This window comes from Siniperca chuatsi, linkage group LG19 (genome assembly GCF_020085105.1).
Source record: "Siniperca chuatsi isolate FFG_IHB_CAS linkage group LG19, ASM2008510v1, whole genome shotgun sequence".
Taxonomy (NCBI): domain Eukaryota; kingdom Metazoa; phylum Chordata; class Actinopteri; order Centrarchiformes; family Sinipercidae; genus Siniperca; species Siniperca chuatsi.
The window spans coordinates 16,799,598-16,814,544 of NC_058060.1; the positions used below are offsets into that span (position 1 = coordinate 16,799,598).

At 43.9% G+C, this 14,947-nt stretch overlaps 1 protein-coding gene across 2 annotated transcripts in view; it reads right to left on the reverse strand.

Moving 5' to 3' along the window:
• The window catches only part of dipk2ab (divergent protein kinase domain 2Ab), a 31,152-nt gene that overhangs the window by 12,161 nt on the left and 4,044 nt on the right, over nt 1-14,947 (reverse strand). The window contains exons 2-3 of one of the 2 annotated variants that reach the window (XM_044176719.1): nt 11,671-12,557; nt 77-380 (exon numbers count right to left, since the gene is read on the reverse strand). In XM_044176719.1, the coding sequence (XP_044032654.1) occupies nt 77-380; nt 11,671-12,324 (958 nt within the window). In that variant the 5' untranslated portion in view covers nt 12,325-12,557. Of the gene's footprint in view, nt 1-76; nt 381-11,364; nt 11,544-11,670; nt 12,558-14,947 lie in introns of those variants that run through there. The other variant, XM_044176720.1, reaches the window with a different exon arrangement.

Consider the following 14,947-nt stretch of genomic DNA (forward strand, 5'->3'; position numbering starts at 1 on the left):
AGGGATTACTCAGACATATGGACATACACCCACATACAGAGCACGTGTTCAGGTAATGATGGACGCTACCACTCACTCTGCTTGATCAGTCTTTTGTCTGCCACAAGAACATTCTCAGCATCAACAACGATGACCTTTCCGTCACGTGGGCCGACCGCAAAGTTATCGAAGCTGACATCGAGCAGGTAGAGGGCAAACTCAAAGTCGTTGTTGGTGAGCTGCTCAGCGATGTCCATCAGCTGACGTGCCAAGTCTACCCTCTTCTCCCAGGGTGCGTTGTAGAAGCTCCACAGCTCCTCGCCCACGTAGTTGACAGCTACCATGCGCCCACACGCTCCCAGGTACTTGGCAAACGGCCACCCTTCGTCTGACGGAAAGCTCTGGAAAAGAGAAACAGATGAGAACAGAAAATGTTGATTTAAAAACGTAGATAAAAGAATTCAGTCTGTGTAATGTAGAGTTGGCTGAAAGAAAAACAGAAATACCCCTCATTGGCTTTGAAAAGCAGAGGCTAACACATAAATGGTGAGAACGGTCACATTGTCAGAAAATATTTGTTTAATTTGCACAGACATCAGTTTCTAAAAAAAGAGAGACAAAATGAAAAATCCCAGGTGCCAAACACAAAGTTGCCGTGTGCAGACTTGGGTAACTTTAGATACACAGTTCTAAGCACAATAGTTGAAAATCTGCCAAAGGATCACAAGAAACAGAGCCAGCACTGGGCATAATGGATTAAATTTAATAGAAGAGCCAGTTGGTGTTAAAGCCCTACAGCTATGAGCTGATGTACGCTGCTATACTCAGTGCTTCCAGAGCACTGATAGGAGGTGATTTGTGGTAGCAGCAGTTAGCAGGAAAGCCTTATGTGTTGTGATGCAGCAGTAGGGCGATTTAAACCGCTGTATGATGTTGGCTAACCGAGTTAATGCAGTTTGGACATGCTGACAAGAAATCTCTGTGTATTACAGGTTAAAACTGATTAATAATAACAAGGTAATACCGCTAGCAGGAAGTGGTATCACTGCTGCTGCACAATACCCTAATCTATCTCAGATTTACTCCACTTTATTGAGGTCAAACAAAAACAGGCACACATGCACCATCATCTGCAATCACTCAAAGTCAAGTGGTAACGTCTGCACACACACACACACACACACACACACACACACACACACACACACACACACACACACACACACAAATAAACAGACACAGACAACTTAAGTGAATTTGGCACGAGGAAGCAGCTGCATTTGGCAAACTACAGGCTGCTAAGGGTCTGGATTCTGTATGTCTCTGCTATCTCTCTCCATGAGCTCTGGTGTCTCACATTTTCCCTACAACACTTTCTTTTCTCCTGGTCCATTTCATTGCCACAGGCTATCACAACAAGCGGACAAATTAATGGAAAATAATAGAATGAAATCCCCCTTTTCTGCAGCCCACATGAGTTTTGCTACAAGTGATAAGCTCTCATCTTTTACAATAAACCCCCCTGCCATAGGCCTCTATCTTTTACAATAAACACCCGGCCATATGCTAGCTTAATGATAGCCCACAATTCCTATGTAACAAATCTCTCCTAGGCTGCCGGTTCTGGCAGGCAGCCGCCGCACAGACACAGACAGAGAATCAGGAGCACTCATGTTTCACAGGAGCCTCAGTAGCCCTCCCTTTCTGAAACCCAATCCATTGGCGATATGGCATGGAACACACCATGTCACTGCAGGTAAGGTGTGAACTACTATGACTGTTGTCACTTTACACTTGTGGTAATTCAATACATCACCAGCTTTCAATATTAAATATGCATGGCTGCCCTAACTCCCTTTAAACTTTAATGAAATACAAATTATTTAAAAAAAAAACATACATTTTAAACCCCCCCACCCCCATCCCTCGCCGGCCACGCAGCTGGTGTATCTCAAAGACAACAGCTGGACTCCTGCCGCAGAGACTGTGACACTGAGGAAGTGTATGTGACAAAGAAACTGTGGTTAGTTTAATGAATGATTGCGCAGCAAATTGGACTTTCACTTGTGCACCGTTGACCAGCGTTGAGACATTTTTATCACACTCCTCAAACTATGCTGCTCTTAAGCTCCTTTATTACATCCCTTGACTAGGCTATAATTTGCTAAGTGTATTGAAGGCCAAAGGATATGGATCCCAGCTGTGCTATAGTACAGCAACAAGCTGAATGCAATTCTAAGTGAAAGCTAAGGGTGCCTAGCAAGGGGTCCTTGATTGGACAAACAACCTTGAAATAATCTTGAAGATGAAAAATCTTGATGCAACAATTATGACTCACAACATTTTACAATCTACACAGAAACAGAGAGGCAGACTTTTACAGTCTATCACAGTCTGTTTTAGTGGTGTAAATCTATACCATAGGCGTATCTCATGTTCCCATCTGTTTTAAGAAAGATCCACCACCAAGAGGGGAGGACAATGATAAGTTGCATGCAATGCAGTTTTGGTCGAGCCCATTTCCCTGAGGTGACCCAATCAATTGTGGGCCAGACAAAAGTCTGTCCAGGAAGCACTACTGGCTTCCAGCAGCCTGTCTGTCTGTCTGTGCCTGTCATCCTTAGACTTGGCAATGACTCACCCTAACTTCCCCCAAAACTCTTGGCTTAATAGCCTTCCTCTACATTTTCTGATATAGCAAACTTGACAGGAAGAGGAATCTGAGGAAGTAGACATGTCTCAAAAAGTGAAACATTCCAGCGGATACTAAGAAACAAAAGGATAATGGTGGGTTGACAGCACTCCCAAATACTGAGTACTGGCTGGAAAGGAGACAATCCCAGACAACTGAGATGTTGCTACATAAGAGATTTTAGGATTAGAGACTGAACAGGCTAAATATCTAAAATGCTTTCTAATTTCTGAAGTTGGTATAGAAAGATTAGGTTGAAGCTGGATCAGTTGGTGGTACATCCCTATTAGGCCCGCATCCCTTTGACCCAGATTCAAACCTCAGATCGCTTTATGTTGCTGCAAATCTAAGCGGCTCTTGGTCTTGTTGACAAAACTTAGCATGTCCAATGTTACGGCTAAACCTGCTTTGTAAAATGCCATCCTCCCTCTCTCAACGCTGCAGGGCGGATGGATAGATAGATGTGGGGAAGGGGTGGCAGGGGGAGACAGAGAGCAACAGAGGAGAAAGGAGAGAATACGACGGAGACAGCAAACAGAAGAGACAAACAGAGTGTCTTTCACTTCTCCGCTCCAATGGACAGGAGGAATAAACCAGCAAAGACCTGCCTGCTAAACACATCTCTCTCTTTGTTGTCAGGTTGCAGCCTGAATGGGAGCAAAGTAGAGCGACGGCAGATGGGGGGATGGCTGATGGGAGGGAGGAGAAGGATGAATGCCCTAAGGCTACTTTCAGACACTGTCAACGACTGTTATGAGAACGCCTTCATGTCTGTCCGGCCCTCATCCGCAGTTCTTAACATAGATGTCGCTCATTCACTGCTCTGACAGGCTCATTGCGCTGCATAAATTACCGGGGTCTTGACAACTCATACCTAGGTGCCATTTTTATGAGCTTCCTATATTTAAGTTTCATTTGCAATAAGTCTAAAGGTGAGAACTACTGAACAGTGTAGGCAGGCACATGGAAGTGGGCACCTGAGCTGGATTCAAACTCACCTATTGCAGAAGTTGATAAATACTCCACGTGTCCCACCAATCATTCTCCCATAGCGCTCTTTAAATGGTTACTCTGCAGAAGTCATTAACATTTGCAATGAAGCGTTGAGGGGGGCTGGGCTTTCCAATAAATTGGAAAGCCCAGCCTAATGTTACATCCACTGCACCATCTCTAAGCAGACTTGGGAGGTACCGTATATATGTGTGCGCGCTTGTATGTGAGGGCACTGCATGGGTTGCAAATTTTTACCCCATAATACCCCAATAATGTTGTGCTATTGAAAAATGCTGAGGGTGCAGAACTGCCAATGACACATCCCAGTGACTTTTACTGCTTTAAAAAGGTCTTATCACTACTTGTTCCTGTCACTGGATAAAAACCTTTTATGTCCTGCTTAGCAAACCTTTAACTTTTAAAACTTGGTGCCAAATTCTCTTCTTATTTTCCATACACATTTTTTGCTAGAATTTCTTGCAGTGTACAGAAATAATGAGCCTGGCTCGAGAGACAATGAAAGCGAGGGTGGAAAACAGACCAAAACAGAATCGTCTCATTAAAGACAACCTCACAGTGACTTCTAGGCCCATGTCTGACTAATCTAATCTTAAAGGTTGTGCCAGTGCACTACAGTAGCATTGACTGGAGGGGGTGCTTTCACTCCCTCCCTGTAATACAACAGACACACTGGCGTCCTCTTGGGGGGAGATTGGAGTGGGCTGAAATGAAACAGGGCCACAGACAAATGGGCAGCCTCTGGAGAAGAGGATGAAACGAATGGAGCGAGAGGCACAGGAACACACACCTGCGTCCTGACATCTGCTGACAAAGGCATGCCCTTCTACTGGGCCGCTCAGGGGTGGGCGTGTGTGTGTGTGTGAGTTCGAAAGAGGCTCTTTGTGCGCGTGTGCATGTGTGTATCTATGTGAAACTGTATCCTAGTGCATGTGAATGAGAACATGCAACGTGACCAGGGCTGATAACAACCGCTATTCAGGGGCCGAGTAAACATGAGGGGCTCCCAAGATATTGCCTTGGCTGGTCTGCAAAGAACACTGGTCCATCAAACATACATATACATACAGATGCACACAGACGCAAATATGGTGGACACACAGAGCTGCATTTAGAAATGCAAGATTTAAAAGGAACCAATTGCCTTCATCCTGCAACCACAACTACTTACAGCAAAAAGGAAATTAGTAGTTTGCCACAGAAGTGTTTCATGTGTGAAGCTTGTTAAAGCCCTGAGCAGGGTGTGGTGTAAATTCTCAACATTTTCTGTCCTCAACAAAACCCCACCACTTCATAGCAAACAAGCTGGGACAGGACTTGTCAAGAGTCTGGGGATCAAACAGTAAAGTTGAGGAAGCGTGGCGGACAGATGCATTCAGTCAGACAACAACTGCAAAAAAACTAAAAAAAACCCAAAAACTTTCAACCCCGATGTTGCAAAATTAACATTATTCAGCCTGTTTATCAAAGGGGCTTAGCATTAAGAAGGAGTCACTCTTCAAGGTTTGGGCTGCCAAGCTGGACTTGAAAAAACACGTCGCTTTTCTGTGCAGCTCTTCTCTTGACCTTATGTGTCTGGAGGATGTGTGGCGAGCCCCGTCTGGCATTTTGCTGGCCATTTAAGTTTAAAATCCAGTCGGTCAGTCTGCAGCGAGAGCTCAGGCCCCACTGGGGGGCCGACGCTAACTCCTCATCCTGGCACACATGGCACTATCCCTTTCTTCTCTTTTGCGCTCGTCTCCTGCTGCTGCTGCTGCTTCTCCTGCTAACCCTGCTTTTTTCCCCCCTCTCTTTGTTCCACCCCCAAAATCTGCAATACGGGGCAGTGATGCTGTCTGTTCCAGACATGGAAGCCAGGAAATGCCTAGTCAGAGCACCAAGCTGAGGCAAGCATGTGTGTCTGTCTATAAAGGAGAAGGAAGAGTAGGGAGAGACAGAGACTGTCAAGTGTATGTATCTGAATTTAGAATAGGCCCTGCCTCTTTCTTTAACAGACATGCGGTTCAAAGAGTGCAAAGTCACAGTGTGTAGAGCTGGCAGCAGTCTTGGGAAACAGGAAAATCACTGAATTAAGAAGACTGAAACTAGAAAGAACTGCTGGTGTGTGTGTGTGTGTGTGTGTGTGTGTAGAAGTCAGAGTCAATAATAAAGTAAGAGGTCAGATGGATTGACTGAGTAAGACCACGTACAGGCGGCGTGTGCAGCACAAAAGCAAAGAGTGTGCACACGATTCAGTGAGCACCACTGAACAGTGATAGAAATGGGTTAGCTAGGTCTTTGAGTTCTGCAGGGAGAGAATGAGAGCAGGATGAGGAATGAGAGCACAGGACAGTGCAGCTTGGTGTTGCTAGTATACACTCCACTGCTAGTTGATAGCTGAAACCCTTTGCCGACCTGAACCTGAGCCGCTGCGCACAGAGCCACCTCATAAATCCCCTCCACTGGAAGATGAGGAATGTATTAAGTCACAGGCAGTGGTGTTGACTCAGTCTAGGTGGTATTGCCGCCCACACGGCTGGGGAGGAACCCAAGTGAAGCTTGGCCTCAGACCTGAGGGCTGTGGGTTTGAGGCCTACATCAAGGGTTGTGTATTTCAGAGCAGGCGCAAATTATCTCGGGGGCAGCCGGGTGGCGTTGTGAGTAGGGAGATTGCTATTATTGACTCTACACTCAACCTCTTCGCAGAACAGGACAATTAAGCATCTCACATGTTAGAAAAGACTTCATCTAACATAATAAGACCACTTTCCTTAACATCTACACTTTGAGTGAATTGCAAGGGTGCAAATGCTCAAGACTCGAAGATGCTACAGAATATCCCTGACCTCTCATTTTCTCTGACAGGAACTAGGTGCCTGATGCTTTAATGCAGTGGACAATTTTATTACTGCAGGCAAGCTGATATGCTAAAAAGCATTTTCTTGCTACATTAGGCCCTGGGCTCTCCAGGGGACACGGTACAGTGAAGAGCCCCTCGTTACCGATTCATATTGGCCATCTTAAGGGGCCCAGGAGAGCTGCGAATGGGGTTAGACTCAAGCGTTGCAGAACTGCGTCTTCAGGAGCTGGGCGTAAGGTTGGTTGGGGTGCAGGCTGTAACAGTAGGAAGCTGGGGGGTGGGGGAGAAATCTAAAAAAGGAGCTAGTGGGTGGGATGAATGGTGGGGGGGTGGGTCAGCCACAGGCATTTACCTAACCAAACACAGCTGTCGTGCGTGCGTGCGTTTGGAGAGAGGTAGAAAGAGAGAAAGGATTATGGTAACACAAGCAGTCTGGCTCATTCAAATGGGGGAAAACACCACAAGGCTCTGGCTTGTACAACACACAGTCACTCACACAAACCCTCCACTCCTCTCCTCCTCCTTCTCTTCTCCCCTTTCCACCAGGGCCTCCATCCAGTGAGGGCAGCCAAAAGAGAGGAGTCGGGCCCCAATAACTCCCTGTCTTATCCTAACATGTATCAGCCTGTTCACAAAGGCCTATAAGAATAATGAAAGGGGGGGTTGGGAGCAGTTGAAGCAGGGTTAATCGGCGTACACAACCTCCTCTCTTATGTGCTAAGAGCGTCACAATCCCCCAGACCCAAAAACAAAGGTTCTAATCACAGACTAGCAACTTAAATACTATTTACCGGTGGACCTCAGCCACTGAGCCTGCCTTAGAGACAGAAGGCTCTTACTTAAGCCAGGATAGCATGCAGTGTCTGTGATTAAATGAAAATAAATAAATAAAACTAAAAACAAAACAGGCTTTGATCCTCTTTGTAAAGAGGCATGACCCAGAAAGGCAGACCATAAGATTGCGTTTTGAGTTTTTCCTGCACAGACAATATAAAAGGGTCAATTTCTGTTCATTCTTTGACAAAAATGACCATGTGGGCAATAAGGAGAGTTAAAAAAAAAACATTATTGTAGAAATTTTGTGAACACTCCATCTATCTTAGCTTGCAAAAGTATAATTTCCCCACTTGTTTTTCAATATTTGACCACTATAGACAAAATATTTCTTAGTTGTATGTAATCCAATACAATACTACCACAAACTACTCTACTACACAGTCTCAAAAAAAAAAAAAAAAAAAAAAAAAAAAACCCCAAACAATTAAGCTTCATAAAGACAAGATTTTTTGCAGGGCTGTTATATTGCAATGCATTAGATTGTAAAGGTGTTCCGATTTTGTAAAGATTTTTTAAAATAATTATTGTTTGCCTAGCCTCTTCATTGTTTAATTTAAAACATCTTTTGTTTTAAATTACTGTCATTTATTTTTTCAATCATACAATTAATTATTAATTATAAGATTATCTGACTCATAGCTGGTGTAGGCAGGTTGCACATCTGCTTATGACATTTAAATTTATTTTCCTATTACAATTAAATCAAGGTTCAGTAGGTCACAGTTGAGGTACCACCTTTGCCTCACTTCGCGCCAGGAAAAAGCCTGAATTTATAATATTTACATTGGCTTAATTTCCAAAAGTGGATGAGCATCGTAATAGATTATGCAGAGCCTCATTAAATCAGCATACCATTTTAAAAAATTCAAACAAGCTGCTAGTGTGTTTGCTCAAAGCGCTGTGAATGTTTACTTTCACATTTGTGTTAAAATGCGGCTGTCAAAAAACTTAAGAAGAATAGGAGATAAGGTCATCCATCTAATCTCTCTCTTCCATCTCTTCTCTGATTTAGTATCAGTCAGACGTCCGTGTTCTGGGAAAAACAGACAGTGTTGTGTGAGAGGCTCATGTCTTCTGACGAGGATGTCTCTGTGTCAGGTGACGGCGGGGTGTTGAATGAGGAGGTGGATCTGTGGAAGGTGGGGAGAGACGGTAAAAGAAAGAGGAAGAGGGGTGTCTGGGAGAGCACAGATTTGAGTCTAGAGGAGATGACTGAGTTAACCCCACAGGCCTGTCACATCCTATTCTCAGCTTCACTGAGCAAGACAGGGCTGAGGACCAAAAAGTGTGCGAGTGCAGTCACACGCTTCTGGCTAGTTCACCAAGCTTAATGATTTGGAAAGGAGGACTAGGCTAAATCGAACTAATTTAAGGTTGGGCCAGATGTACTCCATCAAACACAACCATCACCTGATGAATCAGTGAGTCATCTAGCCGAGGGAGAGAAGCCAAGGATGGCAAATAAGGTTCTAGCAGGGAAAATGAGAAGAATTTATTATTCACTTTTCACACAAACCAAGTTATTGTCAAATAAGAAGTCAAATTAAACAGCGTCATGTAATTTCTCTGGTTGGCAAAGAGACAACCCTTTGACACAAATAGATTTATCACAGTAACAGAGAAACCTTTGCAGGTCAACTTTTCTGCGAAACCTTAAGAAAAACAGCATTGGTTAAGAGGAAACGAGAGAGAAAACAGATGAAGTTGCATAAGGTACCTCTCATTGCACAAGGATTTTCTTGTTTGGCTGTCGTCATTTTGTCTTCCAAAAATATTTATTCCCCAAAGCCAAATTGTCTTCCACGTGACAGAGGAGTGCGGGTGTGTGTGTGTATGCGTGCACAGTTGTGTACCGCAGTGCACACAGAAAACGCATTGTTGGCCAGACCCGAAACAACACAGCAGATTGTTTCCCACTGACAAAGAAGGTCTGGTTTCTCATAGTGAAACAGGGCTGATTTACTGCCTGTGGCTTCAAAAGACTGGAAACAGAAGCCATTCTAAGAGAGAGTGCAGCTCACTGAGCAGACGGCTGAAATGTTATTAGCATTTTTCAACTGTATAAAGCCAGAGGAATGAGATAGAGAAAACCCTCAAAAACCACAGCACTGGCAACCAATGTAGGAAATCATTTACACTAAATATAGCAAACCTAAATTATATACTGAGTGATACTGGCATCTCCAACTTACTGAAGAGGTGTTTAACTACAACCAGGCAAAATGAAGCATCGCTCTAGGCCTGACAAGAAGGCAGAGTGATAAATGGTTGAAATAAGGATCAGGTTTCATTAAATAACTGGTCATAAACCTCAGCCCACATTCCTCTACCTTTTGTTAAAACCAGTCCCCACGCAGTAGCACTAACCTCTGGCAAAAAAGGAGACCGAGGTGTTGTAGTACAGCACGTCTCCTGTTCAGTCTCTATAGACGCCATTAATTCTTTATGGTCTACTGCTGCCCAACCTTGTGTATAGGGTCTCTCAGTCTCTCAGCAAATTTTCTCCTCATCTTTGAGTTCAGTGATGCTGACGAACAGTCAAGGCATCTCTCCGAGATGTCTGGCACATTTCTTTGTATATTATCCATCCACACAATCCATGCCGACCATCTGTTACCCCTGGCCTGGCACATACACAGAGCCTACAGTTCTTTCTTATGCCCACAGGTCACAAGTTCAGGATCAGATCAATAATTCATGAGTCCCTGTAAACATGCAAAGGCTACACAGAGCAGGGGGTGAAGAGAGCTGTGGACAACACATGATGTGTTGGTGTGTGATGTCTGTAGCTGTGTGCAAGATAAGGATGGGGGGTGATTCACCGAGGCTCTGAACTGGGGCATAATGGCATTAAAAACACTGATGGAATTATCTGGCCAGAATTTGTGGAGCATACACAAGCAGAGAGGAAAATATAAAGGAGGGTGACACAGATAGAAGAAAGACGTAATAAGAAAGAAAAGGGGAGAAAGGAAGGAAGGGGGAGGGCAAGCGACCACACATGGCTAATCAGATTTTATAGATTGACCGGCCTAAAAGGCTGATCTCGCCTTTTGTCCTCCGAAATGCCTGGAGGTGTGCGGCCCTATGTGTAGCGGGGGGGAAGCTGGAGGTCAGCGTAAGTTATTGAATGTCTGCACGGGCCATGAACATTGTTGTTCTGTCCACTCACGAGACACGGTCAATACCAGATTGAAATTGATTGGCTGCTTGTAAATCATTGGGGGAAAAGGATGTGGATAGTGCTTATGATATACAGTATGGCTGCCTCGACATGCAGGATGACAGAGTAGAAATTGGTTGTGATTTTACTCCTAACCTATTGTCAAAACAAGACAAATAAGTTTAACAGGCACCATTTTGATTTTGCCATTTATCATTTGTTAATTTACTTTATGTCAAATTCCAGATTTCTAATATTGCAGCACAATATTATTATTAGACTAACTGGTTTAAAAATGAAGTGTTCATTCTGTCACAGTCTCATCAAAACTAAACATCACAATCCTCAACAAGGGCATGATTTTGGTTTGACAGTGGTTTTTGTCAGTTCCTTGAAGTTTTTAATTTCAACTAAATCTCTGAAATAATGACAGCAATATAGGTCAAAAAAACTTAAACAAGCTTATATTTTGGAAGATTGGTGAAAGATCAAGGATATTTATGCTGATACCACTTAGCAGCCCCGTAAGAGATCCTTCCGCATGCTGTCTCCCACAAATGATGAGAATCCAGTGGACATAGACGTATATTAAAATTAAAAACAACTTGGACCATTTACAGATGCATCCTTGAATAATTCAAAACTGCCCTACATATAGTGTTAAATATGCAGTACTGCCGCCAGCCAAAATCTCTCATCTTTTGGGAGGCCACAACTCTTAAACCCTTCTCTATTCTAAGCAGAGGAATATTCGTGCTCAAGATAGCGGACGTGTAGCCTAGAGTTTAGGGAGGGTGGCTCGTCTCAGATCTATGGAAGAGGAAGGAAAAGGAGGATTCCTACCCTGTAATTTACTCGGGGTGTGGGCCAACACCCTGGCTTGCTTTGTATTAATGCTCTTATCTTCTTTGTAGCAAAGGTAATCCAGGAGCCATGGCTTATCAACTACTCTGAAAACACCTGGTGACACAGATCAGCTGACAGACACCTCTTTATCAAGATACAACATTTTCATCAAAGATTGTAATAGTCAAACATCACTCAATAAAAAATAAAATTACTAGCATAAAAGCCAGTGCAAATGTTGCTTTAAACAGCTCCTGTCCTGAAAACACACAACACTGAAAAAAGTTTAAACAAACACAGTACCTGTAGTACAAGCGGTTCCGGGTTGAATGCCAAGGTCATGAGGAGCTGCATTCTTTCCGTGTCCTTGAGGTTCTTTAGCAGGAAGCTGCCTGAGTCTTTGGTCTCAGCATACCTGCGGACCACACGGTCCAGCAGCCTCTGAGAGGGGCAGTGCACCAGATCTGACCAGCCCTCTACCACCTCTGGAGTGAGCAGACGAACATCACCGTTGATCCGGGCAAATTCAGTCTTGTACATTGCCTGGATGAGGTCACAGCGCGGCCTGCCTGTGGCCCGCTTGCAGATTTTCTGGTCAATCTCAGCCAGCTCCTGGTTGGAGCCGAGCCGTTTGAGCACCACACGACGGGTGCCCTCCCTGGGCTCACCGTACTGAGCAAAGTAAACATTCTTGACATTGAAAACATCTAGGAATCGTAGGCGACCCCAGGTCTCAAAAGAAACCTGGCCGTTCATGAATTTGCGGCACCAGCTGGTGCCAAAGCAGGCGGGACACTTGTTGAGGTTGATGAAGCGTCTATCAGTGAGCTCATTCTTCTGGAAGGAGGCGAACAGGTTGTGAGTGTTCATCAGCAAGATGACAAACAGTCCCACCACCAGTAAGAGCTTCAGACAGCGGTACAGGCGGCCAAGTTTGAGAGGCAGGAAGCGCAGCATGATGGGGGCAGGGCAGGGGTGGGGGGTTCTTGAGGGATAGGGAGGAGGAGAGGTATTGAGATGATCGTCAGGGAGCTAACCTCAATGCCTCTCCGTCATGGTGTACTGGGGTAGCTTCTAAAGCGGTGCGCAGGGGGGAGGTTGGCACAGCTGCCCCGTGCCAGTCTCTGGCAGAGGCCAGTAAGTCATGTTCTTTCTTCTTGGTGTTTGTGTACAACCTCAAGCCAGCAGGCCTGAAATCAAGCAAAGAAAGAGAGAGGAGAACTCATTACATCAGGGCAAATAAGAAAGCTACATTTCATAACACCAAAATTGGCCCTTTTGGTCATGGATAAGTGAAAAAGGTTTATTTATTTTTTTCTTCTGCTTGGCCTGCAACTTGAACACCTAAGTCCTAGCATGCGATACCGCCTATAAAACAAAGAAGCACTTTCTCTGGCATATGAAATTGTCTCACAAATTTGAATTGCTTGGGTCATTTGAGAGATTTCATTACTTTTTGAGCAGAAATGAGATGGCCCACGGCCAATGCAATAAACCTGCCTGAGCCTGTTTGAGCTCTTTCTCTTTGGGAAATCATTTCTTGTATACTCCCCCAACATAAGAAAGATAAATAAAAGTATGGAAAGGGGGAAAATAAAGTGTCAGTGATCAAATTAAGAGGAAATGTACAAAATCCTCTCCTAGTATAAATAAAATGTGCTGCACTCTGAGGATGATTTCTCAGAGGACCTTCCTCTGTAGCTACAGAAGTATCCATCACTTTTCCGCCGATGCACAGCAAAATTACACGTTGTCTGTATACCTCAACAGATACACTGAGCTCAGAATTCTTGATTTTCTTCTTCACATTTCAAATGGAGGAATCTCACTGTGCATTGTGAAGAGAGTCACGCTGTGCGTAGTTTAACCTTTGATCAGAGTTGCCCTGTTTCGTTTTAATCATGCTTTGAAGTTGTTTCTTTGAAAATGGCTGGTGTCACTAAAATAACGTCGGTGGTTGAGGGAGGAAAAAGAATCTGCGAATACCTCCATTAGGCATGTCGATGTCAGCAGCGAAGGGAATGGTAAGAACTGAGCATGGAAGAAAGAGACAACAATCTGGGCTCACAGTACGAGAACAATGCTCACAAGCCCCCCATAATCTACCCACGATGAAGCCATGTTAGACCCCCCAATCAGCTTTTTAGCAATGAGTCTGGTAAGTCTTATAAGTCGCTTTAAGAAAGACAAAGACTTAGGCCATGCAAATTAGCCATCCTCAATTAGAGCTCATTAGGACATGCCTATTAGGACAGCTGACTTAAGAGGGCATGGCTAACGAGCAGGCACACTAGTGTGATTATTGTGCGTGTCGATGGGTTCCTTGCATTTTGCCGTCAGATCGAAGTGGCCGAGATCTGGAAAGACACGGGGGCTGGAGGCAGCCAAGAGAGCAGTGGTTGTGAGAGATGTGCAGCTGTGGAGCGTCAGATAAGAAGCTGAATACACTAGTTCTTACCTCACACCTCTGTCTGAAAATACCTAGAGCAGATCAGGCCAACATCACTAATGTAAAAAAAAAAAAATTGACCATATCCAAATTGGGGATCTAGAGACATCTGAAATACATATTTTTGTAAGGAAAAGAAATATATGATTCATGCATTTTCTCTATTCTCACCACAAATCTAAATGTGACGCAACACTGAGCAGTGCACCATAAATACGATAGGGATAATGAGAGTGACAGACTTACTTTATATAATTTAAATTGAAGCAATCTTAAATCATTCTTTAAACTCTGTATTAAATAGCTACTGTAAATCTTAATGGTAGTGTGTCACAATTTCCCAAGACTGCATGTATTTATCAATCATTATAATGAAGCGCAATGATAATGGTAATTTTAGGCTTTACTAATGAATCACCTGGAGGACACTTTTTGAATATACCACTTAATGCCCACATTAACCTGTGATATCTCAGAAGCAAAACTGTGCAAAAAGATAATTATTGCATGCATTTAGTCTACAACACTTCATTGGGCAAGCTAAATAAAGAAACTGTCCACATCGAGCTGACTTCAACAAAATGCCTCCAGTGTGTTAAATTAACAATAACCAAATAACCGCTCAGCCACAACCCATTCAGAATGAATGTCTGGAAAAAAATTCATTCAAATTATACAAGATAATCATTAAATTTGGAAAGGAAGATGGATTGGGAGATGGGAAATAAGGAAACAAAGTCTGTTTGACTAACAATATAGCAATTTCTATAGGAGTCAAAAGCATGTGTGTCCTGTGCATCCTACTACAGGGAGCGAGAGGATGCTGATTGCTTGAAGGGAAGACTGCATACCCAGTTGCTACAAGATCTTGATTCAAGTGCCATTTAGCATTGCACAGGCAGTCACAGCACAGATGTGGCTGCAAGATCTTGGGAGCAGATATGAGATTTAACTAGGATCAGCAAAGGGCTCAAAGAGGACGAAACACCACCTCAGCCAGGTCGAGAAGATGATCACCTCTTCATCCCTTCGAGAACGCAACAGAGAGCCAGGGCAAGCTGGAACAAGTCCCGAACAAGACCTCGACACTGCGGAGTAATGAGATGTACGAGCTGGCAGATAACACAGGGA